We start from the raw sequence: 26,923 nt of genomic DNA on the forward strand, positions 1-26,923 counted from the left end.
ACCTTCAATCCTATGTCTTCAAAATTTTATAGCTTCCATTCTCTACTAAAAATTGCTCATTTGGGGGCTATGCTTCAGTTCTAATCTCCTGAGGCATAGGATTAATTAATTAATTAATCTGACTATATATATATATATATGTATATATATATGTATATGTATATGTACATATATATGTATATGTATATGTATATTATATATACATATATGTATATGTATATGTATAATATATATACATATTATATATATATATAATATGACAGAAAGAAAAAATGACAGATGATAGATGATGATAGATAGATAGATAGATAGATAGGACCCTTTTGAAAGATGGAGGTTTTTGCCTGAATTTTCTTCCAAGTGTTAAGCCCCTGTTACCTATGAGCTGACCCTCAAAATTGCATAAATCTAAGTTCCTTGAGAGTCAGGACCTTTCTGGTTGTTTTTGCTGAATCTCCAGGACCTCAGACAGAGCTCAGCAAATATGTTATAAGCAAATGCATGATGGATGGCTACTCCCTTGCCTGATATTCTCACTCTGTTCTTCCCAAGTGTTGGGATGGTCCCAGAGTTATGATGGATCTTCTGCTGCCAGTTATGCACCCAGAGCTACAGACAGACCCAACCATAGTCCTTGGACCTTTGTCTTGCCTGTGAGCCTGGGCCTCAGAGCATCTTGAAGGAATCTTGTCTTGTCTGTCTAACCCCTCGTCCTTTCTACCTTCTCTTCCAGCTTTAAGTTTCCTAGTCTTCCTGTCTCCTTCCATTCATCGCTTCATCCTCGAAGACAATATTGCCCCAGTCAGGGTATGCATATGTACCAGCAAAGAAAAAAGTGGGTAAGATTACAGCAACTTAATAAAATGTCTTCATAATTTTTGAAGTTATCTTTTTTCCTTTCTTCCTTTCGTTCCTTGTCTTTCTGCTTTCCTTCAGCCACTTTTTCTTTCATTTAGTTCTTGATTCCTTCTGCCTTCCTTCCTTGTTTACTTTCTTTGTATTTATTCATTGTTTATTCTCCCATGTTTCTTGAGAGAAATGAACTTGAACAAATGGCTAGAAGATTATTGGAAATGTCAGCTCTTCCATTTCTCATTTCTAATGCAAATGTCAACTTCCTAGGGTGGTGGAAACTGTCCAGTTACTGAAAGTTTGCAAGTGCTCATTCATTCACTCATTCATTCATTCAGCAAACACTTATTGAGTGCCAACTGTTGTGTGGGGGCTATCAAGGCAAACACTCCTATATGTCTCCTTACTCTCAATACTCAGCTACAATGCCACTTCACTTCTGACACCAGATGTGTGGGATGGGATTTTCACACGTTAAGCAATTCTGCAACAGTGGCTGGGTGTCCTATAATTAATTCAATCCACCTGAGTCTTACAATCTACTCAGAGATAATATCAGATCCCACAGGTGAAGGGTTCATTCAGTCCTTCTAGACTGCTGCCCCCACTGTAGTTGCCAATCACAAGTCCAGTTTATCAACCTGTGCTTCTAACCAAATTGCTATAAATCAGAGATTCTCAAGATCCCCTCCTTGGGTTCAATTACTGTGCTAGAACAGCTCACAGAACTCAGAAAAATATTTCCTTACATTTGCCAGTTTATTATAAAGGATACAGATAAGCAAGATGAAGAGATACATAAAGCAAGATCCAGAAGGGTCCTAAGTGCAAGAGCTTCTGGCCCATTGGAAGTGGGGTGTGCCACCATCCTGGAATGTGGGTGTGTGCGCCAACCTGGAAGCTCTCCAAATTCCAGCCTGATGGATTTTTGTGGAGGATTCTTTACATAGGCATGATCGATATATCATTGGCCATTGGTGATTATTCAACTTTCAGCCACCTCCCCTCCCTAGAGATAGTGGGACGGAAAGTTCCAACCCTCTAACATTGGTTTGGTTCCCCTGGCAACCATCTTTAGGGGCTTTTTAAAAATGACATATATGGGGCGCCTGGGTGGCGCAGTCGGTTAAGCATCCGACTTCAGCCAGGTCACGATCTCGCGGTCTGTGAGTTCGAGCCCCGCGTCGGGCTCTAGGCTGATGGCTCGGAGCCTGGAGCCTGTTTCCGATTCTGTGTCTCCCTCTCTCTCTGCCCCTCCCCCGTTCATGCTCTGTCTCTCTCTGTCCCAAAAATAAATTAAAAAAAATTAAAAAAAAAACGTTGATAAAAATGACATATAAGTAATTTTTATCTAAAAATAACATATTTAAAATTATTGTCTTTAATTTTTATGGTTACAAATAGCTTGAGACCCTAATATAAGTTATGGACTGTCTCCTCTGAAAAATGCAAGAACGTACATTATTTTACACACTTGCAGTAAGTCTATGTTTAAGATTCCTTGACATATTAATTTCCCCAAATACCAGTTACATAAAAGAGATACTTGGACCTAGAAGGCTTTTTTTCAACTTTATTGTATTTATTTATTGTATTTTATTTATGTTTTTGAGTATGGTTGACACACAATGTTATATTAGTTTCAAATGTACAACTTAATGATCTGACAAGTTATTACATTATATTATGTTCACCACTAGTATAGCTACTATCTGTGCTATTACACTGCTTTTACAATATCATTAACTGTATTCCTGATGCCCTGCTTTTTATTCTTGTGACTTAATCATTCCATAACCAGAGACCTGTATCTCCCTCTCTCCTTCACCCATTTTGCCCACCTCCCTATCCCCTCTCCTCTGGCAACCATCAGTTTGTTCTCTGTATTTATAGTTCTGATTTTGCTTTCACTTATTTTTTAAGACTCCATTTATGAGTGGAGTCGTATAATATTTGTCTTTCTCGGTCTGACTCATTTCACTTAGCACAATACCTTCTAGTTCATCCCTGTTTCTCAAATGGCACAATTCTCATCCTTTTTATGGCTATGTAATATTCCATTATGTATGTAAAACATTTCCTGTATCCATTCATCTATTGATGGACACTTAGGTTGCTTCCGTGTCTTGGCTATTATAAACAATGCTGCAATAAACAGAGGGGTGCATGTATTTTTTCAAGTTAGTGTTTTCATTTTTCCTGGGTAAATACCCAGTAGTGGAATTATTGGATCATATAGAATTTCTATTTTTTAATTTTTTGAGGAACCTCCATACTATTTTCCACAGTGGCGGTAAAAATTTACATTCTGACCAATAGTGCACAAGGGTTCTTTCTTCTCCACATGCTTGCCAACATTTGTTTCTTGTCTTCTTGATTTTAGCTATTCTGACAGGTGTGAGGTGATTTCTCATTGTGGTTCTGATTTGCATTTCCCTGATGATCACTGATGCCAAGCATTTTTTCATGTATCTCGGACATCTGGATGTATCCTTTGGAAAAATGTCTATTCAGGTCCTCTGGCCATTTTTATTTGGATTATTTGGGGTTTTTTTGTTTTTGTTTTTGTTTTTTTGTTTTTTGGTGTTGAGCTATGTAATTCTTTATATATTTTGGATATCAACCCCTTATCAGATATATCATTTTCAAATATCTTCTCCCATTTAGTAGGCTATCCTTTTGTTTTGTTTTGCTGTGCAAAAGCTTTTTATTTTGATGTAGTCCCAATAGTTTATTTTTGTTTTTGTTTCCCTCCTCTTAGGAGATATAGCTAGAAAAATGTTGTGACGGCTGATGTCAGAGAAATTGTTGTCTGTGTTTTCTTCGAGGAATTTTATGGTTTCAGGTATCATAGTTGGGTCTTCAATCCACTTTGAGTTTATTTTTGTGTATAATATTAGAAAGTAGTTTAGTTTTATTCTTTCAAATGTAGCTGTCAGGTTTTCCCAGTACCATTTATCGAAAAAATTGTCTTTTCCCCACCGTATATTCTTGCCTCTTTTGTCATAGGCTAATTGGCCATATAAAGGTGGGTTTCTTTCTGGGGTGTCTATTCTGTTCTATTGATCTATGTGTCTTTTTTCCCCCCAGTACCCGTTGTTTTGACTACTGCAGCTTTGTAGTATATCTTGAAATCCATAATTGTGATACCTCCAGCTTTGTTCTCCTTTCTCCAGATTGCTTTGGCTGTTTGGGGTCTTCTGTGATTCCATAAAAATTTTAGTATTATTTGTTCTAGTTTTGTGGAAAATGCTGTTGATATTCTGATAGGGATTGCACTGAATCTGTAGACTGCTTTAAGTAATATGGACATTTTGACAACATTAATTTTTCCAATTCATGAGCATGGGATACCGTTCCACTTGCTTGTATCATCTTTAATTTCTTTCATCAATGTTTTATGGTTTTCAGTGTGCAGCCTCCTTTAAACTATGACTTTTTAGGGGCGCCTGGGTGGCGCAGTCGGTTAAGCGTCCGACTTCAGCCAGGTCACGATCTCGCGGTCCATGAGTTCGAGCCCCGCGTCAGGCTCTGGGCTGATGGCTCGGAGCCTGGAGCCTGTTTCCGATTCTGTGTCTCCCTCTCTCTCTGCCCCTCCCCCGTTCATGCTCTGTCTCTCTCTGTCCCAAAAATAAAATTAAAAATGTTGAAAAAAAAATTAAAAAAAATAAACTATGACTTTTTACAGAAAGAATAAAGAAAATAATAATAATAATTAATAATAATGGAAAAAAGAAAAGAAAAGAAAAAATTATAGAAAAGAAAAAAGCAGAAAGAAAATAACAAAACCAAAAAATAAAAATAAAAACAAAACAAGACAAATTTTTAAAATAAAAAATATATATGTTGAATTAAAAAAATAATTAAAAAAATTTTAAAAATCCACAAAATCATGACGTGTTTTCTATACCCCAACACCAAAGTTTGACTGGTGTGGGCTTATGGACCCTGGTCTCGCTGAAGTCACAAGCTCTCTGTGAGCTGGACTCTGCTCTAGTCTGGCCTTTTTAGGTAGATGGGGAGAGAACTTTCCCACAGTTTCTCAGACCTTTTAAACCTCATCTTTTTTTTTTTTCTGTGCCTCAGTGTGATGTGGGGGGGAGGTGTGATGCAGGGGCGGGGGTGGGTAGTGTGGGCTTTAGGTTCCTGCACTTGTTGAGGTTACAAGTTCCCTGTGATGAATGGATCCACCAGTTATGGTTTCTAGACCTGCTCATTGGGGCATCAGGACCCTCCAAGGATGCATTCTGAACCTGCCCTTTATGGCAACGAAAACTTTACCTTATGGTATTCTGACCTTCCTACGGTCTGTGCTTTTAAAGTGGAGGGGGAGAGAATGTTCCTGCAGTCCTGTGTCCCAGCATGGCTAGGGCTGGTGGGGGTTTGTCGACCCTGGACTTGCTGAGGTCATTAGCTTTCTGTGCCAATCCAACTCACCAGTTATGGCATCTGGACGCACCAATTATGCCATCCCAACCCGTACCTTATGATGTCCAGACCCTGATCCAGTGTGGGATTTTAAGGTGGCATGGGGAGAGCATTCCCACATCTCCTTGGCCCTTTTTTTTTTAAAGTACACTTCACGCCCAGCATGGAGTCTAATGTGGGGCTTGAACTCATGACCCTGAGCTGAGATCAAGAGTAGACTGTTTAACTGACTGAGCCACCCGGGTGCCCCTTCCTGGGACTTTTTAAAACTCAGCTCCTTTTTCTGTGCCCCAGCATGACTAGCGCTGATGTGGGCTTGTGACTCCTGGGCTCACTTAAGTCCCAGTCTCACTGAGACAACCGCACCTGTCTGTTTCGGTGTCCAGACCCTGCCCCGGTCTAAGTGGGTGAAAAGGTAAACCATGTCCCTCTGACCTGGAAAGGTCTCCCAAAGCTCCTCCACCACTTGCCAGGGTTCTAGCATTGTCTCTTTTATATGCTAGTTGCCCTTTTAAACCATGGCTTTTGTCCTGTGCTCAAGGACCCAGGGATCTATTCCCAGAACCTCAGTACTATCCCTCCCCACTATGTTTGCAGCCTCAATGGCGGGGGTTCCATTTGTTACTGTGTCTCTGTCTCTCTTGCAGTTCCAATGCCATTCTCTCTATCTTTGGTTGCTCGGTAGCTGTTTAGTCAGCCCTCAGTTCTTCAGGAGGAATTGTTCTATTAATAAGTTTAATTTGGTGTGTTCCCTGAAGGAGGTGAGTTCAGAGTCTTCCTAAAGTGGCCATCTTGAACTAGAACCTCCTTAGGGCCTTTAAAACACCACTTCATTAACATAACCTCAGTGGAATTGTTTGGAATAACAAAGACACCAATTTCACCCTTTTGGCTCTGGAGCTATTTGAGGAACTGGAAAAGATGTCCCTATAGCTCTTAGTGCTTAAGAAATTACAAAGGTTCTAGGAGGTGTGTACCACAAACCTTGGACAAGAGCAAATATTTATTTACTATAAATCTCAATATTACAAGAACACACACAACAGAAGTTATTCTGTAAGAATGTTGAGGGGGAAATTCACCGTGGGTAGAAGACGATTCCCAACACTAAGGTCCTATACTTAAAAAAAAAGTGGAAATATGAAAGGTTAGATAATATGTTTCATAATGAAGCTATTGATCTAACAACTATTATTACAAATATATTGAAATAATGGAGGCAAGTGCCTCCTGGGATAGCACATCTCTTCTGTGATTTCCCTGCCAAAACTCTATGACCTGAAACTAATCATCAGGAAATAATAGAGAAGCCCCAAATGAGAGACATCTACAGAATAACTGGTCCATAATTTTCAAAAACGTCAAGGTCAAAAAGCAATATAAATACTGAGGAAAATGTTTCAGTTTCAAGATACTAAAGAAACTTGACAACTAAATGCAAAGGGTGATCCTGGAAAATAGCCGGAAAGGAAATTATAGGAAGAGTTGATGAAATCATTTCTGGACTATGTGTAAGATAATAGTATTGTATAAATGTTAAATTTCTTGATATTGGTTGATAAGGGAGCATAAGCCAAGCTGACAGGCCGCAAACGCTCCCCCATCCCCCAGGTGCCATACTTGTGATATTCCTTGGGCACTCCTGGCTGCCCAAGAATGAAGGAAAGGAGAAAAACAAAGGGATAACTAATAGAGATCATAGTCCTGCAGGATTTGAGTCTCCATCTATTGACAAATATCTTAGTAAATCACAAGAAAAAGGCAATCTTATCAATAGCCTAATCTCCAGAAACCAATAGACTCCGTTTCCTGGAGCCCCAACATCACCCCTTCATAGTGATGTGACAAACAAAGGCAGAAGGCAATGGCAGATAGAACACAATTTCCTTATAACCTGCAGCCCTTTGACAAATACTGGAGGCTGACAGAGCAAAGTTTCTCCAGAAACTCCTTATTATCTTAATGTCAATGCTTTGCTAGAGGGAAAAACAACCTTAGCTTGACAATAGCTAGGCCTCCAGTATCCTGTAAGTCTTAGCATATGAAAATCTCACAGGAAACTTCCCCTCAACTTTACTTCCCCCGACCCCATAGTGTATAACCAGTCTCTCCTGTGGTCCAGAGTAGCTCTTCTTGGCCACAGGTCCTGTCCCTGTGCTTCAATAAATCACCTTTTTGCAACAAAGACGTCTTTAAGAATTCTTTCTTTGTCGTTGGCTCTGGACCCCACGAACCCCACTATCACCCCAAAAAAACCTCATCATTGGTAATTGTATTGTGGTTATGTAAAAAAAAAAATCTTTGTCTTTAGAAAATAAATTCTGAGGTATTTAAGCGTGAAGTACATTAAATTAATTAAACAAGGAAGTCATTTGACTGAGAAGGTTCTAGTACCTTAATAGCCTATGTAAGCAAACCAAAACCTAAGCATGTAAAGACCTCAAGGTTAAGAAATCAGAACCTAAAGACAACCAATCACAAACAGCCAACTAAGCTTTCCCAAACGAGGCAAATGCTTACGCTACAGCCAATCAAATAATGTCCTTGCTTTGCTTCCACCTTTCTCCATAAAAATCTTGCCTCTGGACCCTATTGGTGGAGCTCTCCTAATCACTTCTGGTCTGGTGCTGCCTGATTTGAATCTATTTTGACACAAATAAGTTCTTAACATTTTTAATATGCCTCAGTTTATCTTTTCACAGGAGGATGATGTCTATGATTAATTCTCAGGTGGTTTAAAAAAAAAAAAGTAAGAGAATGATAGATCAAGTGGGGGAAAATCTAGAAATCTAAACGTGTGTGCTATCTATTGTGGATAGGGTATGGGGGAATTCCTTGGACATATGCATGTTCCTTGTACAGACTTGAAATGTTTCTGTGAGTTAAAATTTTTATCTAAATAAAAGTTACAAAAATATGAAATGATTAAGGAAGTTTTGCTCACTTCTGTAAGGGTATTGAGGGTAAAAGAGAACTAACAAGATGTTAAAACCATCCCAAATTACCAAATTTGGGGGTCTCTATCAAACTACCTTCCCTTGGATAACAAAGGATTTCTGGCAGATAACAAGGATTTCTGGCCTTAAATTGACACAGGTCCAAAGGAGTTTAATAAGATCCAAACAGGAAGTACTCAGGGCCATTACAAAACCTTTAGGTTGGTGGCAAAGGACACAGTTCCCCCGGGACAAGACCCTCTAGGACTACTTCAACCTATGCTCCAAAAGTAGCTTTAGTAGCTTTACAAAACTAGTCTAGAATGTTTAGAATTTATTCTAGAAAACCTTTTCTTTCTTTCTTTCTTTCTTTCTTTCTTTCTTTCTTTCTTTCTTTCTTTTTGAAAACCTTTTCTTAAACAGCTGTTTATTTGGGAAAAAAATAATAAAAGTTAACTTTTACTTTGTTGGACACCCTGTGAGTTGTTGGTCTTCACAAATCTGAGTAGAGCGTAAGCTGAGCCCACACGCCTTGAGAAGCTGGTGTCAGTGGCACTAGGAAACAGGAAACTGAGGAGCAGAGAGGTAAAATACTGTGCCCGTGGTCAGCCATTAAGGTCATAATAGAACTAGGAATTGAATCAAAGTGCCTCTCTATTCACTAATCAATCTGTTCCTGAGGCAGTATGGTTCATGGATCCATTCCATGATATTTTATAGACTATCTCAATTTCACTGCCATCACAGCCCTGTAAGAGTGATACCACCTCCAGTTTTACACGTGAAGAAAATGAGACTGAGAACCAACATAACTTGTTCAAATTCACAAAAACAAGGAAGACATAAAGGCAAAATACCAACACAGTTCCGTGCAACTTCAAAGCCCACATCCCTTTTACCCATCAAGACAGCAGAAATAGATTGCATTTTAAGGAACTGGGTATCAAGAGAATGATAATGGGGTGAACTCCCAGCTCTAAATGAACTAATATTAAATTATCACATGGGAACTTTCATAAAATAGCCCCCAAGGCAAAAGATGATTTTTTAATGAGTCTACATATTGTCAGAAAGGGGCGCCTGGGTGGCTCAGTCGGTTAAGCATCTGACTCCTGGTTTCGGCTCAGGTCATGATCTCTGGGTATGATAAGGGAAAGGTAGGATAAAATAGGCAGGGAGGGAAAGGTTAGAACCTGAGGTCCCAGGGTGAAAAACAACACATATTTGGGAACAATGCTGGGAGCATCTGACCACAGAAAGCTCCCTCAGGCCTAAGGTTCCTCTTAAGAATGTTAACAGACACCACCTCCTCCCCCTCAGGTTCTCCTCAGGAGTTTGACAGTCAAAATACCTAACTAAAAGAAGTAAACATAAAACTTATGTTATACAAGGGATAGTATGACCATAGTCGGACTCCTAACACAATGGAATCGAGCCAACCAGGAATGGACAACCCAGCACCTAGAGTTATCAAGCCAATAAGGATGAAAACTGAGAAGAAACAAGGGGGGAAAGTATGGGGGGACTGACCGGAACCTTCTAAAGCAAAGAGCCTTGCCTATAGTCGGGGGCATTCACTTTCACATGCTCCTTCTCTGCAAAGAGAGCTTTCATACTATTCTTACTTTCTAATCTTATACTGTAATAAACTTTCGCCTGCTGCACATTTTCACTTCTCACATTTTTACATTCAACTTCTTTTTTTCAAGCCGGGGAGACCACGAACCCCGGGGTATTGAGGTAAAGAATCCTGCAACAATGGTCCATGAGATCAAGCCCCTCATTGGACTCTGAACTGACAGCACAGAGCCTGCTTGGGATTCTCTCTCCCTCTTTCTCTGTCCCTCCCTCGCTCATTCTCTCTCTCTCTCTCAAAATAAATATTTTTTAAAAAACATTATCAGAAAATATTGTTTTCATTTTAATCCAAAAATGTACACACACACATCAGACCCCTTGTCTTTTCCCTATTCCATTTTATTGTCAGAGTTCTCTCTTCCTTTCCTCCATCCCTCCCTCCCTCTCTCTTTAATCAGCTCAACGACAATAGTCTCAACTTCTCACTACTGTTCTTAGACCCACTCTCTGCTCTGTCTCTGTCTCTCCTTCCCTCCCTTTTTTCCCTTTCTTTCTTCCAGCTCCTTTAAATTCTGGACAAAGGAACCGTATAAAAAGGTTACAAGGTTTCCTGCTTCCCCCTAGTGGTATTATTCTGGAAGTGGAAGTCACACATAAGGAAAATTAGCAAATGTTTACAGACAATAGAAATAAAATGACAGACTCCTTTAGAGTTTTTGGAGACAGGGAGCCAATGGGAGGAGAGGAATGAACCTGCGATCACTGACAGTCTCTTTAACCTCACACAGCCTCAGGAAATGCACCTGTGACATGGACGTTAAACTATCTCCTCACAGGGGCGCCTGGGTGACGCAGTCGGTTAAGCGTCTGACTTCAGCCAGGTCACGATCTCGCGGTCCGTGAGTTCGAGCCCCGCGTCAGGCTCTGGGCTGATGGCTCAGAGCCTGGAGCCTGTTTCCGATTCTGTGTCTCCCTCTCTCTCTGCCCCTCCCCCGTTCATGCTCTGTCTCTCTCTGTCCCAAAAATAAATAAAGAACGTTGAAAAAAAAAAAAAATTTAAACTATCTCCTCACAGTGGTCTTGTAGGTTGAGATACTAAAAAAAGGGTCTTGAAACACAGTACACTCCCAATAAAAGGTAACTGTTATTTACTTTTGACAACCCTATAAGGTTAGGAAACTGAAGCTCAGCACAACTTGCTGTTTCTTCTTCTTTTTTTTTTTTGTGTGTGTGTATTTATTTGGGGGGTGGGGAGCAGGGGCAGAGAGAGATGAAGAAAGAGAATCCCAAACAGGCTCTACGCTGTCAGCACAGAGCTTGTCAGTGCAGAGCCCAATGCAGTGCTTGATCTCATGAACCTGGAAATGACGACCTGAGCCAGAATCAAGATCCTGACGCTTAACCCACTAAGCCAGCCTGCTTATTCTTCTTGATCCAGCCAGCAAGCTGTAGAATTAAGCCCGTAGTTCAAGTTTTCAGACTCTAGGGCTCTTCACCACACCTCAGTCTCCCAAACTGATGGTTGATAATGAGGAATCTTAAGAATTTAAAAGTCTTAAAGGGATATTTATTTTATTGTGTTTTCCTTTAAGTCCAAAAAATATGCATTTCAACGATCTGTGGTCACATCTCCAGATTTGCATCTTAAAGTTGCAAGAAGAGAAACACACAAAGATTTATGTCCCAAACAGGCTCACAAATCATTGCTTATAATAGCACAAAGTTGAACGCAAGCTAAATATAAGATATTTATTCAATAAACCTTGGCACAAATAATGATAATTGTATTTATTTATTTATTTATTTATTTATTTAATTGATTGATTTCTCAGGGCCAGAAGATGTTGTAAACATTAAACATTAAACATTAACATTTAACATTTAACATTAAACATTAAAAACAGGTCAAAGCGTTGGATAAGGGAGGTACTATTATGTTCTATTCATTGATCAATCTGTTTCTGAGATGGATGCATGGATCCATTCCATATTTCATTGCATTGTAGCACCTATGGTGGAATACTGTGCAGCTATAAAAAAAAAAGTCATGTTTTCAATAATTATTAAACTATAGGGAGATGTGCTTACATTAAAAATGTTAAGGGAAAAAACAGTATGAAAATTGCATACTATATTAATTTAGTCCTAAATGTGTGTGTGTGTGTGTGTGTGTGTGTGTGTGTTGTGTAATACCAAAATCTAAATCTAAATAGTACCCTTGTCCAGGTGATAGGTTATGGGTAATTTTGTATCCCCTTTTATACTTGTGTGAATACTCTGAACTTCTGTCATGAGACAGAACTGCTGTGATCATCAGAAAATTTAGATTACAAACTATTTTAGGATGCTGAAAAGAATACCATAATTTCATGGGTTTTTTAATGTTTATTTATTTTTGAGAGAGAGACAGACAGAGCGTGTGTGGGAGACGGGCAGAGAGAAAGGGAGACACAGAATCCAAAGCAGGTTCCAGGCTCTGAGCTGTCAGCACAGAGCCCAATGTGGGGCTCAAACTCATGAACTGTGAGATCATAACCTGATCCAAAGTCAGACACTTAACAGACTGGGCCACACAGTCACCCCCCAAAATACCAGAATTTCTAAGAACAAGATTTAGTCTCTCTTCACAGTTAAACAGTGAAATGGGAAGTGTTAATGGGAAAGATTTGCAAGAAAAACAATTATCCCAATGATTGGGAACAGATGAAAGATGTTCAAACTAGAAAGGGAAGTGCCTGAGAGAGAGTGTCTAACAGAACACTTGTGCTGCATTAACTTAGCACACTGGACCCTGCTTTTGATTGATGTCAGCTGTTCAGAGGCTATCTTCTGACAGTAGTCAGTAGGATTCACTATAGACTGAAATAGTGTGGATAGAGGATCTGATGCCTTCAGAAGAGAAAACAGAAGAGCTGTGACCCTCACAGGAATAGTTTCTGGATTAGAGAGTTTCAAGGCTATCGTGGGAAAGCAGCAATGAGAGCCTTCTTTTTGACACTCACCCTAAAAGGTGTGCTGCTTCTTATCAGCCCCTTCTGGGCAGGGGCGGCCTATCAGCAGCACCAAATGTACCTGACATAGACCCACCTTGAGGTGGCATCTTTCCAGCAACCTGTGGGAGCCAATCATATCACTCGCGATGAAACCCTGCAGCTCAAGATAATGTCGCTTGGCCCCAGACACTGTACAGCTTGTGCCTTGTCCTGTCTTCCTGAGAAAGTTAAGGTTGAGCTGCTGAGCCTGACCTTTAACAGGCCTTTGGAATTCCCCCCACACAGACTAGATAAGGGATTTTTTTTTTTTAATGGGAAACTTAACAAGTTCACTTTAGAATCCCTTTTTTGGTGCACAGATCTGGCTTTTTCACAGAAATATCAGCTCTGCAAGTAAGTTGGAGTTGATCTCTTCCCTCAGAAAACTGCTGGCTGGTAGTCATCAACGAGATGTGAACAAGGAAGGTTCCCAAAGGAGAACACTGAACACTCGTTTCAGGATGAAGCCACAAGAGCAAAGAAGTACTTTTAACACAAACAAATACCATCCATTGACCAACAGATGCAGGAGGACTCTTTTCCCAACTACTCCTACAGCCCCTGTGCTGAGAATCTGGCTCCTTCCAAAGCAGCTTCCTCTGCTGATGCTGTTCTCTGCCTTGCAGACACCCTCCTGGAGTTCTGAGGTAGGGCACAATTGAAGAGGAGATTTCTTTATGGTGAGTGCTCCGGTGGGGCACTTTCCTGGTGACAACCTTTAAATGACCTTTAGTCACTTGGTTCTAAGTTCTTTCAGACATTTTAACAAATAATGCTTAGTGAAGGGGGTTGAAAACAATGATCAACAATTGTGGAATTCTTTAGAGTTTATAAATTTGGCATTATGGAAGCTAGGGGCATAGTGTTATTTTCTTGATTCTCCATAAAACTTAAGTGAAACACTGCTTCTGTAGGACAAGTGGTGCAAAATAGCCTATTTGACTTTAGACTGTGTCATATGGATCAAGTCACAAGAAGTATTATAAAGTTCTGCATAAGGAAAAATAACCTACTGTTAAGAGATAACAAAGTACATATTTGAGATCGAGTAATATAGTAAAGTTTTTAGAGCTTACAAGATTGAACAGAACATGGTATTATTGATTTTGGCTTCTTTTGGCGTAAATAGATTCTGTAGAACTATTTGTAAATCTTCCGTAAAGAGCTATTGGTTAAAATCATTAAGCAGTCTTAAAAGTCTGTTCCATTTTACATACAACTAAGCATCTTTTCATCATAAATAACAGTAAAAACACCAAATGGTATGTTTTTGAGTGTTAGCTGCAACATCTTTGACATTGACTGGATGGAATCCTATCTCCTAATATAATGAGTACTGTCTATTAGAAAAGCACAGTTTCTTTGCCAAGAAGAAAACATCTTGGAATTTGGATAACTGAAAATAGGGCTCTAACAAATATGGACTGATGATGCTTAATGAATTTGTATTCAAATCTCTAACCTCAGTTTAATATGGACTAGATATTAATAAGTAACATTCTATTGACTACCAATGAGAAAATGTCTTTTTCCCACTCCTGTCTCCTAAGAGGAGGAACTATCTTCGGCACACTCCTGACCACTGTACTACTCCTCTGGAGCTGGGCAAATTTACTTGATTGGTAACATTAGGATTAATAACTGGGTATTCTGAGTTTGAGTCTGCTCTTCTTCCTGGGAGTTAGCCTGATGGCAAAGGGCATGAGCTCCGTGTACCTCCATGACCAGAATCTTACTTTGGGCAGGACCACAGTCCAACACTGTCTACAGCTAAGTAGGCAGGTCTGCCTCATTCTGAGGTTTACTCTTAGCAAATCTACTTTCCATCAGACCTAAAGATGTGTGCCCCAACAGTTCAGTGGTAAAGATGTTATTTTAACCTTCATATATGTTTCAATTGGTCAGAAATTTTTCAATTTTTCAATTTTTTCAATTGGTCAGAAAAGAGGGCTGTTATATACTGGGGCCCCCTTGGGAGAACCCAACATTACTCATCACTGAAGGTTTTTTCTTAAATAAAGTTCAAAGACTTAATATAGGTTTTAAGTATTCACCTACAGAGATATTTCTTAACACCCATGAGAGAATGTGGAGGGAATCGACAGGGGAAACAGAAGGTACACATAAACTTTAAGATTACAATTTTTTTCTTCAAAGTACTCCCTGTGCAAAAATACTGTTTTGGGTTACACGAGAAGGGTCACTTCCTCCCTGAGGAGATGAGGGTTTTTTGAGCTTTTAGTAATATTTATCAACCCAAATTCAATCTCTAACACAGGTCACTGATGCAGGGCGTACTGGGGCAGTGTGTAATGAATATGAGTGAAACTTACTTCAGCAAATAAGTTTTGAAGCAAAGACTTGGCTTTATGCAGTATAGCAAGTCAGCCACCACACCTACCATCTGATATGAATGGTTAAAATCAATATTTTTCTTTTCTTATAGGTTGCCATTAACATCAACTTTGACTTGGCACCAAATTCCTTTGATGATCAGTACCAAGGATGCAGCCAGCAGGTCATGGAGAAGCTAAGTCAAGGGGATTATTTCACAAAAGAAATAGAAACACGTAGAAATTACTACAGGGTCTGGAGTAATGCCTATTTAACCTGGTTCAACCAAGCAAAAGATCTCCCCAAGAACATTAATATTACGCATGCTGTGGCCATCTCAGTTTATACATCAAACAATAGCATTCGCACAGACTTCATCAGAGCCATGGCCAGTGCTACTAGGACTCCACGGCAGTATAAACATTCATTCCATTTCAAATACCTACACTACTACCTGACCTCAGCAATCCAGCTGCTAAGGAAAGAGATAGTCGGGAAGAATAACTCATTGTGTTATGAGGTGCATCATGAGATGAAGGGTATCAATCTGGAAGCCTACAGAGGTGCCACCATCCGATTTGGCCAATTCCTCTCCACCTCCCTCCGAAAAGAAGACACACAGCAGTCTGAAAACCAAACTCTATTTACCATATTCACCTGTCTGGGTGCACCTGTAGAAGAAGTCTCTGTCAAGAAGGAGGTCCTGGTCCCTCCCTATGAGTTGTTCAAAGTTGTAAATATGAGCTACAACCCAAGAGGAAATTGGTTGCAATTGCAGTCAGCTGGGAACCAGAGCACATATAACTGTCAGCTACTAAAAGGTATTATATTATTGATCTAAATTGAATCCACTCTAATCAGGATCACAGACCACTGTTCTTTTACAAAAGTTATTTTTCTGGGTAAGCTTGTTGAGGGAAAAGCCAAAACCATGGAAAGTGGCCTTCAGGGATGGTGGAACTGACAGATTAGAGATAACCCGCCTTATTTCTTGGTTTCCCTTCTCTTCTTTCTGCTAAACTACCTCTAGAAAAAAAATGTATTTCTGCAGTGCATTCTAGACACAGAGAGTAAACCTCTACTGAAAAAAATAGCACATAAAATATAGTATTTTTACCTTCTCCCTCTAACTCATTTTTTTTGTCATGGCCATTACAGGAATAAGGAGTTTTGAAAGTAAAGCAGGAAGCATGATTTATTCATTCACTCTTATCTATTAACTATCTTCTATGTTCCAGGAACTGGGATGGGAGACCCCAGGCAATGTGAAATGAATCAAGCAAGATCATTATCCTAGGGAGATTTTTAGTCTAATGAGAAATGGAAATATGAACAACTGTCCACACTCAAAAGCACTAAGCAACACACCAGATGTTTAAGCAACGGCTGTGGCTTCCCTATGCAGGAAGCTATTCATTGTCTCTGGAGAAAGTAAGAAAGGCTTCAGAATAGAGGACCACATGGGACTTGAAGTAGGAATGGGGGTTTTCAGTGAAAGAAGAGAGGAAAAGCCATTGCAAGCAGAAAACAGCATATGCTGAATCACAGATTTCAAATAGCTGGTGTCTTTAGGGAATCTCCACGATTCTGGATGGTTGGAATGTAGGAGGTGTAGGACATAGGAAGAGTAGAAAGGGAATACGGGATTGATTGGAGTGGGAAGATTCAGATGAGCTAGACCATTAAAACTCTTGTATTCTATGCTGAGGACTTTTCAAATTTCATGCTATAGATAATGGGAAGTCATTGGAAGTTTTTAAGGAATGGAACATCGATTAGAGCAGTATTTGAGCAAGAGCTCTGATGATACCATGAAAAAAAATGAACTGAAGCAGGAGGAATTGGAGACATCATGAAACAAAAATATATGTTAAGGCCTTTTTTAGAAAAATACATGGCTGACTCCTTTCCATCCCTGTATGTTGCCAGCCACAGTCACTGCACAAAAGGGTACTTCTGTAGCAAGTGCTGTGCCCTGTTTGATTCAGAAGGAAGACCGTCCTTATCCACCTGTGCACTCATTCCCACTCACACAACTGCAGTGTCTACCTCTGAAATATCCCTGAATCTTTCTCTACTCCATCACTATTGGTACTGTTAGTAATTCAGGCTGTCAGCGTTTCTCAAAATTTGGGGGCTACAGTGTTACAAAGATCTTGAAACTATCATCCACGCTGAAGTCTTGGGCCTGCTCACTCTGGTGCTATCTGCAAACACAGACCAGGGGAGAGGTGACCTATCAACACTTTAATCTCCTCCTGCCTCTCTTTGGAAGTGTGGTAGGCAGTACTATGCGTGAAATGAGTATCTGTTCCACAGAACCAAGAGATTAGTGTTTGCAGAGGAGAATATGAAACACTAGAGTATGAAGAAAACAGTGAGATTTTGATAATAAATGAGAACATTCATAGCCAGTTTCCAGGATTCTTTGGAACTATACTTGACTATGACACGGTTGCTTCATCCTCATCATGATGAAGTTGAGACAGAAAAATTTTTCTACAAGGTTGATGAGCACAATAAAATATATTAAGTAAAAAGTTGTAGGGCATTGACACAACCAATATCCACCTATCTCTACTTATTACCAAAAAAAATGTATTAATTTCATGATGTTTGTAGCTCTCAGGAAACTGAGAAAAAGGAGAATGTAATAGGAACAATTACCCATACTCTCTTCTCTCTAAGTCTCAAAGAAAAGGTGTTTCAAGACCCTCCACACCAAATTAATGACCCTTGCTTTCCTGTCAGGAAACAACTCAAGCACAACTTTGAGTTAAGGCTTAGCTGGAGTAACCATGCATATCACTAGATTCTGGAAGCTTGGTTGGTCTTGACTGGATCTTTGGAATCACAAATCATACTTAAGGGAATCAATAATCTTGTACTGCTCTGTAAGCTTTTTGTGAGCCAGGATATGACTGCATAGTATTTAAGAGCTTGGCATGGAATCCAGGCACTTGGACCCCAGATCCACTCTGTCTAAATTCCTGTCCAACTGGTACTATGTTTTAGCTGTGTTCTCAATCCAGTTGCTTAAACTCCCTATGTTTCTTCAGCTATGTAAGGAGCATCATAACAGAGCCCCACAGGGCTCTTGGGAAAATAAAATAAAACACTAAAGAATTTCTACATTCCCTAGCATATAGTATATGGTAAATAAGCCTTAACCAATATTAATGTTAGTCTCCTGGAACATAGAGGTACTTAATCTGTATTTGTTGAATAAGTAAGTGAATAAATGAAGCATTCTCTTTCAATGCCTCTACATGACCTGGGCCTTGGGTCAGATGACCAGATAACGCAATTGACTAAAAACAGTTTCAATACTTACTAGAATGAGAAAATATTCTAGAAAGCTCAACCCCTAATCAAAAAACTAAGGAGCTGTAGCCATAATATAAATGATCTGGAATGTGGGCACTTGCAATGTGAGTTATTATATCTAAATCTTTCCCAGAAATTCCCCAACTGTGCAGTCTTGGGAAGACATTGTAAATGGTGGAATGAAACTACCACCGGTCATAGAAGGTGCTGTTTTGGTCAGAGGCATTACATGGTAGGCCAAGAGCTGGAGTTGGAGTGTCTTCCCAGCCAGCACAACTACAAAACTGGGAGATTGAAAGAGGGAGAGGAACAAGCCCAAGCTGTTGTGATGCCATGCTTCCTTTGACTCCTTTGGCTCTGGCTGAAAGTTGCAGAGAAGGCTCCTCCACCCTCTGGTTCTGCCTTCCCTAAACCCCTTAGGGAAGCCAACTGAGGGAAGCCTCAAGGCTGCCATTGGCTGGTGGTTAGCATAGACACTTTAGTTGAGGACAAAAAGACTAATCTTAAGACAAACACAACCAATATCCACCTATCTCTACTCACTACAAAAAAAGTTTGATTAATTTCACGATGCTTGCAGCCATTCACTGCAGTGGTATTTGTTTTCTCAATGAGTAAGCTATTTCTGAAACTTTCCTGAAGTCATTTCTGTTAACTAACAAGTAACACTCCACTTATCCCAACATCTTGGAGCAGGATTGGATTGATCCATACATGAACAACGGAAGGAGGAAGGTGGCGGTGTGTTTTTCTTTTCTGGGAGTCCTTCACTGGAAGGGAGTAAGATCAGTGGACTCTCTCCAGACCTGTTTTTCTAGGTAACTGATATTGTTCACCATCAACCTCAGTCTAGGGAGGCACAGATGGTATTCTACTGATATCTAATTCCTCATGAAACCGGAGTCCTCTCAACTGTTTCTTATCCCTTCAATTTTTTTCCTGAGCAGAAGCCACAAACTATCTCATGTCTCAACAATTTCCTCTCAGCCAGTGACTTGTTTCCTCTCCTGTTCCCTCTTAATCTGACAGACAACATATTTGAAAGACAACACGAAGCCCTTTAAAATTGGTCAGCCAGGGGGCGCCTGGGTGGCTCGGTCGGTTTAGCATCCGACTTCAGCTCAGGTCACGATCTCGCGGTCCGTGGGTTCAAGCCCCGCGTCAGGCTCTGGGCTGATGGCTCAGAGCCTGGAGCCTGCTTCTGATTCTGTGTCTCCCTCTCTCTCTGCCCTTCCCCCGTTCCTGCTCTGTCTCTCTCTGTCCCGAAATAAATAAACGTTAAAAAAAAAAAAATTTAAAATTGGTCAGCCAGGACACCATAATTCTCCCAATGAAAAGACAGTAGATTAGAGAGCATAGCTTCTTCAGTCCTTCAATTTATTTCAAAATTGGTTCTGTTAACTTGTAACTACAATTCCCAAGTTCAAAGAGCACCCAGGAATCTGTCGCCTTCAGAGAGTCAACAGGTCAAATTGGTAGCATAATATATTTAAGCGAGTCAATTTGAAAAAGACAAATCATTTAAGACATTCTAAACTAACAGCTCTCCCTTCTAATTCTTCTCTCACCCCTCATATGACCTATACTGGTTACCATAGAAACAGATGTTTTCATGCTCACTGAAACATTCGAAATATGTTGTCAGTTATTTGTCCTTAAATGTTGCTTTGTTCAAGAAAATAATCCGTGCCAAAAATCTGTACACACACAAATACATGCTCTGTTCTATATCATTGGATTCACAAGGAAAGATTTATTTGTTAAAATGTTTCACATAATCAACATTCTTAAGCATGTTTCTAGAAAAAAATACAGTCAATTGTTTGTAGCAAGCCTGGTTTTACATGTTAACTTTGCCAGTTACTAGCAGTAAGGACATGGACAAATGGCTTAGTTCTTCCGTGCTTCCATTTCTTTATATGTAACACAGGGGAAAATTTTAATAAAAACCTACCTTATAAGATTCTAGTGAGTATAAAATGACTTATGCATGTAAAAGCTCTTAGCACAATACCTGATGCTAGTAAGTACTCCAAACTTTCAGCTACTATTACTGTTACATACTATTTATTTTATTAACTTCCTGTTTCCTGTGTTCTTTGACTCTGGGCTTTATCTCAAACAAGTTTTCCCTATTTGTGATATCACATTACTCTCGAAGGATAGTGTCTATCTCACCCGAATGCATGAAAGAATGAGTAACTGAATGAACCTGGGATGGTGGAAACCACCACAGCATGGTGGAAAGAGAAGACTTTGGAGCCAGGATGGGCTGGACATATGTTAATAGCTACGTGGCCTTGTGCAAATGACAGCCTATCAGCCTGTTTCTTTATTCATAAAATGGGGCAAGAGGGAACGTTGTGGTAGTACTTGGTATCCACTCTCTCAAACACAATTGAAAAACTCTGCAAAGTACTTTGCACATGGAAGTGGAATAATAGTTTAATGGCACAAATGTGTGCTTCAGTGACATTGAGAGTTAAAAATAAAACAAAAGAAGAGGCGGAAGAAACAATGCTTACCATTGTTTGAGTGCCAACTTTTTCCTAGCTAACTCTAAAATAATGACACTCATTAATCTCTGCATTTTGACAGAAACGAGCTATAGATAGCATTCGGCTCCAAATACCAGATTACCTAGATACCCTGTATGTCAGTTTTAGCTTTTTCTGTTTTTTTCAAGGGATTGACTCTTTCTGAACAATCTGGTATAATTTGCAGATTCAGAATTCATTAAATAAAAGGTATAATAATCATGTTCTCCCCAGGCTGTATACCCTAAGGTATAGATGACCAAATTGAGGTTATAAGTCACTAGTAAAATGATATTTATATAGCAATTTCATTTACAAAAGGTTTTCACACACATTATCTGTTTAATTCTTACCACCACCCTGTACATTGGGTTACTGACCCCACTGTACTGATGTGAATACTGAGGTTTAGAGAGGTTAAATGGCTTATGTGAGATCATTCAGCTTACAAATGACAAAAGTACAACTTTTTCCCATGCTTTATGACAAAAAGCCCATGACAGTTTTCTCTATAGAGTATTTTCAGGAGATTTATTTGCTGTTCAAAAATATTACTAAGAACCTACCATTAGAGTTAATCCTCTGTGACTGTGACTAAATTATAACTCACTTTGCATACACGTAAATAACACACACACACACACACACACACACACACACATACACACGACAATCAGTTACCGTTTTGCATGCCATTTAACTAGAGTGTTTTTTATTCTAACCCATTTTATGACATTATTAAAGACTGATGGTCATGACAAGGCATTAATGCATCACAAACTCCAATTTGAAAAATACTCTACTAGGGACAGAGGGAACACAAAATATTAAATAGATAGTCTAGAAGAAAAGTAAAAACAAATACAAAAGTCAATTTAATGTGAGTTATCCTTAAATGAAAGATTTTGTAGATTGCATTGAATTTAATTCACAGATGTTTTTCATTTATTCTCCTAAATAAAGATATTGTCTGTGCAAAAAAATAATAAAGTGTGAGGTAGAAATTTAATGACTGTAAGAAAGGTAGAGAAAAAAGGAACAAAAGAGTAAAGAAAAGTTACTTTAGCTGAGAAAATAAAATTAAAGTAAGCTTTTTTAATATCCTGGTTATTATGAAAGGGGCTTAATAGGTGGTTTGAAGGATGAGTATGATTCAAAATAGTAATATCTGTATGTCTGTCACTTCTTTGAGCCTCATTGTAATAGCCGTGAAACAAAGTGGAATGACAGTGATCCGAGTATTTCCAAAAACCTCGAGGTGCTCTCATTTTACAGATGAGAAAACTGGGGCCCAGTGAAAGTGACTACCATGGTAAAGGTAGGCTAGGGGCAAAGCTTCGAGACCAAAGCGAATTCCTTCCAATAACCGTAGTTTCTACCTGCTATATTGGTTTGCTGTCAATCAATATTTTCTGATGATTCTTCAGTAGAATCTCATCCCGTTAAAAAGTGAGGAAAGGCAGGGTCAGAGGTCCTTGGGACCTCAGCCTGAATGAAGAGAAAACAAAACAAGAAGTGAATAATGAATAACCTGTGACAGTGGTATTAATGGTTCCAAGGTCCCTGTGAGAGTTCAGATAATACAGTTTTACACAAAGTTTGGCAAAAGCTTAGAAATCTGTACCCACTATTAACTCTCCGTGTCTACTCTTATTGGTGAAAACTGGGGTTTTAAATATCGTTTGCATATATAGAATTCCAAGAAATTCCAGGAAACTCAAAGGATTTTACGCATTATTATGTGAAAGTAGTGGAAAAATATTTCTCCATCATCGGGTCATCCTATCAAATGAGATGTTTAAATAGGCAATCACAGAGCTGAAAGTCTTCCTACCCTAAACATCTTTTCTACTCTAAATAATCAGTGAAGGCTGGTTAAAAAGGCGATTCCACTCTTTAGAGCCTTTTTTAAAGGTTTCCATCTTCCAACTCATTCTATATCCTCATCCCATTAAATTCCCAATTAATAGTGATACCTGACATAGTTTCTTGTATTCCAGTCTTGCTTCCATGAGCCACATCTAACTGCCTGCTAACCTTCCCCATACTTCCTGTGAAGAGCATGCATGTGTAGGCAGTACACACACACACACACACACACACACACACACACACACACACCACACACCAAGCAAGATTGTGTGAATACCCTTGGCCCACTTTGTAATTAAAAAATGGACATGCAAAGTAGGGAGAAACAATATAGTGGTTAAAAAGATGTGTGATGCTTGGTAAATGTCTCCACATTTTGTGTCACCATTTTACCAACTGAAAAATGGGGATAATGGAGAATAAACACTGCATAGATTTCCTGTGAGGATTAAATGAGTTCATCTATAGCAAGTGCTTAAAATAGATCATAGCACAGAATGAGTTGTTTAATCAATGTTAGCTTTCATAATGATGACAAAGCTGGTGGTAATTAGATGGGGGTAAGGGTGATGGGGAGAGTGCTGCTGATGATAATAAAGGTGGCAAATCAGGAGATCTCAAATACCTACTAGCTGGGTAACCTGCAGTAAATATCTGAACTTCTTGGTGCCTGTTTCATCATCTGCAAAATAAACAAGCTGAGTTCTGTTAGAAAATATCTAAAAGAATATTTTTTTAAGTAGCCAACTTAAAATACCTTTATTAGGAATTTTCTAACTTAAAAAAAAAAGCGAATCAAAGGAGAAATGAGGTCATTTAAAAAAAAATTCTCTGCCACCTAAAACATCTCTAACTTTGTGTTTGTTTTTACAGCTTCCAGCAAAAAGTACAACCCAGCTCCCATGGTTATTGCTTCTCTCTCCTTCTTGACCAGTGTCGTCATCTCTTCCAAAAGTAGAGTATAAAGGAACCTTGTGGTTTTGCTTTCTCTGTGCCCTTTTGCTTGACGCCAGCCAGGGCACCCTGAATACCCTTGGGGAATCACTCTGCCCAGTCACCAACTGACACAGAGCTGGCCCAGCCCGCTGACTGTGAGTGGACCTGTAACTCCGTATATTTCTTCTCCGTGGACACAGAGATTCATACTGAAATAGAAAAGGACCCAGCCAGAGCCAGTGAGATACAATCATGGTAATTTTTTGGCATCAGGATTGGGAGTGGGGTGGGAGCCTTTTTTTTTTTGAGTGAAGATTAATGAAAGCAGAGTGAGTAGGAGCCTGGAGCTACTAAGCAGCTATCTTGCCACCAGCAGGGGAGACTCTATCTCCTTGAGAATGGAGCGAACACAATGAAGGAAGAATTGAGGAATGAAAAGAAACCATTTTGATGAGAGTAAATGAGCCCCTAGATCCAATTGTGCCTGAAACTGGACTCCTGGGCTTTTTTTATTACAGAAATCAATAAATAGTATATTTGCATAAATAATTTGAATTGAATATACTACCTTAAGCAATTAAAGGAACCATGAATACAAGGATTCTCCATTTTTTTTTTTTTTAGCAATCCTAAATAGGAACAAACCAGAGAAGCTTGGGTTCGAAAGCAGAGACCAAATTCTTCATCAGATGGAAAAGCTTTGAAGCCCAGAGACATAACTAAAGTGTGAGATTTTTATCAGCATTCAGGACCAAACCAGTATAGTCTTAGATAGGAGGAAATATGAAAACTTGAGAAATAAAAGGGAAAGTTAATACAAGATGTTAGTGAAATCTCATTCATTCACTGCCAGTAGTGGGGTGCTGCACGTGTTTCTAAAACATTACAGAAGTTAGAATTTAAATTCATATATTAATTTAGAAAGAACTTTACGGCAAATTGGATTTTAAGTCAGCATCAAAAATTTAAGTACATTTATTAGGGATGTATGTAGATGTGTGTGGAGATAAAGGAGAAGATGTAGGAGAAAAAAAGTCTGATAACCAAGCACATATCAAAGATACATTGAGTTGCCACTATGTGACAATAATTAAGTGAAAGGGAGTATAAATCATCGAACTTCACAGCTGGGAATGTTCTCCAACTCACCTCAGTAGTATACAATACGAGTGGGGCAATGGGGTTGTTTTAGCGGATTTCCAAAGACCTTAGTATTGGGCTAAAAGGAGTGAAAGTGAGGGCTAGCTCTACACCTTTGAATTTTGAAAGTCCATGCTACTTAGCCCCTCTGAGATTTGAGTAAGAAACAACAAAAGTAAAATCAGCTTAACTGACCCCAGGAGAACTTTCTAAAAGGACCGTGCCATGAGAGAAGAGACTCAGTGAAGAATTAGCCTAAAATCAGCTGGTAGAGAATCCAGGCATCTAATACTTTACACGGAATTTTGAGAATAGGGCCAAGCGCATGTCTGTCACCTAGCTTACATTGGTCTCTATACCTAATAAAGCAAGGATAAAATTTCCATAAACACAATATTCCTGATTTATTGCCCAGGGACCTCGGCAGGTTAGTGGCTACTGAGTAGAGTCCCACAGGCCTGACTCTGGGAAGAAGCTTTGCTGTGAGCCTCAGTGAAGCAATAGAAAAGCCTTCCAACATCTTGCATATATAATTTTTTTTTTCTGTGCCACATAAATGCACTTATTGAACCATACTATGTACAAAACACTTTGGGGATTAAAAGTTGAATGTCGCAGGCCAGATCTTCCATGAGTTTACAATCTCTTGGGAGAAATTAAAAAAAGAACATAAACAAGTCCCAGAGGAAATAGCAAAAGAAAGGGGGAAATCAAGCCTTCTGTTCATGATAGTTCAAAAGAGAGACTCCTTCAAACTGAAGCAAGAAGAGATGCCAGGAAGGCTTCAGGGAGGAGGCAGGATTTGAACGAGGCCTTGGAACACTGGGAGTGGAGCAAGGGGTTAGAGGAAGAAGATAGTAAGTGTAGGTATGTGTCAAGTGCTTAGTGTCATCGTGCATACAAATAAGCACTTGAAGTTTAGAGAAAAATGAGATTCTTCTGACCTATGGTTGGATACAGCTTTCTATCAGAGATGAGGCTTGAGAAAGGGGTTCAGATGGGTAGAAAGGAGACACCTGAGCAGGAGAGAGTCAGAGGATATAGGAATGATCAGTGTACGTAAGGGTCAGGAAGTAGGTCTGGTAGAGTGAAGCTGTAATGTGGACCAGAGAGGAAAGAGTCACCCAGTCAAGCTAAAAAGGCAGTCTAACGCACTGGATCTCCATGAGAAATTAGTTTTCTGAGTAAGACATTCTAAATAGGTGACTCTTAACACATGCCTCCAGCACCTGCAGCATCAGTGTCCCTTACGAATTTGTTAGAAATGTGAGCTCTAGGGCCTGATCCCAATCCATGGAATTAGAAACTTAGAACCTATGTTTAAGAAGCCCTCCAGGCTTGTGACTTATGGGATTATGATCCTGCCGCTGCTTTATAGAACAAATCTCCAGAGATAGAAGTTATTCCCTTGAATTATGTAGATTTGTAGGTTAAGGATGAATGTCCATAGTTTACATTCCCTTGATCTCTCTCTATGGTCCACAGTTTTTGTGCAAGAAAACCGTGAGGTGGACCGTTGATTTAAATCAATTCAAAGTCTAAGTTCATGAAATTTTAGGACATCACTTTCAAAAATTTCACTGTAATTTCTGCTCTTTTTTTTCTTCCGGGATACCTTTGAAGATAAAATGGACGCTTGACTGTGCACAAATTCACATGAATTGTTAAAGGAGCTGGTGTTATAAAGTTGCATAGTATTTACCTCCTATAGTAATTTTTATTAAAATAAAACATGCTTCTCTCCTTTTTGTGTACACAAAAAGTTATCTGGCCTCATCTATTATTTTATTTTTATCTTTATAATTTAGTGTTCTAATATGCCTATCTGATTGTCATGAATTTCTCTGTTCGCTATTACTTTGAAAAATAATAAAGCCAGTGAAAGAAAATTTCTGTAGAGTTTGATTTGCCTGGGGAGCCAGGATTCTTGGCCTGAGTTGTGTCATGATCA

At 39.3% G+C, this 26,923-nt stretch overlaps 2 protein-coding genes across 2 annotated transcripts in view; one reads left to right on the top strand and one right to left on the bottom strand.

The window, feature by feature from the left end:
- The window catches only part of PDE6H (phosphodiesterase 6H), a 182,384-nt gene that overhangs the window by 137,016 nt on the left and 18,445 nt on the right, over positions 1-26,923 (bottom strand). The window lies entirely within an intron of this gene.
- On the top strand, positions 12,706-26,863 carry ART4 (ADP-ribosyltransferase 4 (inactive) (Dombrock blood group)). Its single transcript, XM_058743580.1, has 3 exons — positions 12,706-13,473; positions 15,273-15,981; positions 23,770-26,863. The coding sequence occupies exons 1-3, from the start codon at positions 13,288-13,290 to the stop codon at positions 23,859-23,861; spliced, it is 987 nt and encodes a 328-aa protein (XP_058599563.1). The 5' UTR covers positions 12,706-13,287; the 3' UTR covers positions 23,862-26,863.

This window comes from Neofelis nebulosa, chromosome 8 (assembly GCF_028018385.1).
Source record: "Neofelis nebulosa isolate mNeoNeb1 chromosome 8, mNeoNeb1.pri, whole genome shotgun sequence".
Lineage (NCBI taxonomy): Eukaryota > Metazoa > Chordata > Mammalia > Carnivora > Felidae > Neofelis > Neofelis nebulosa.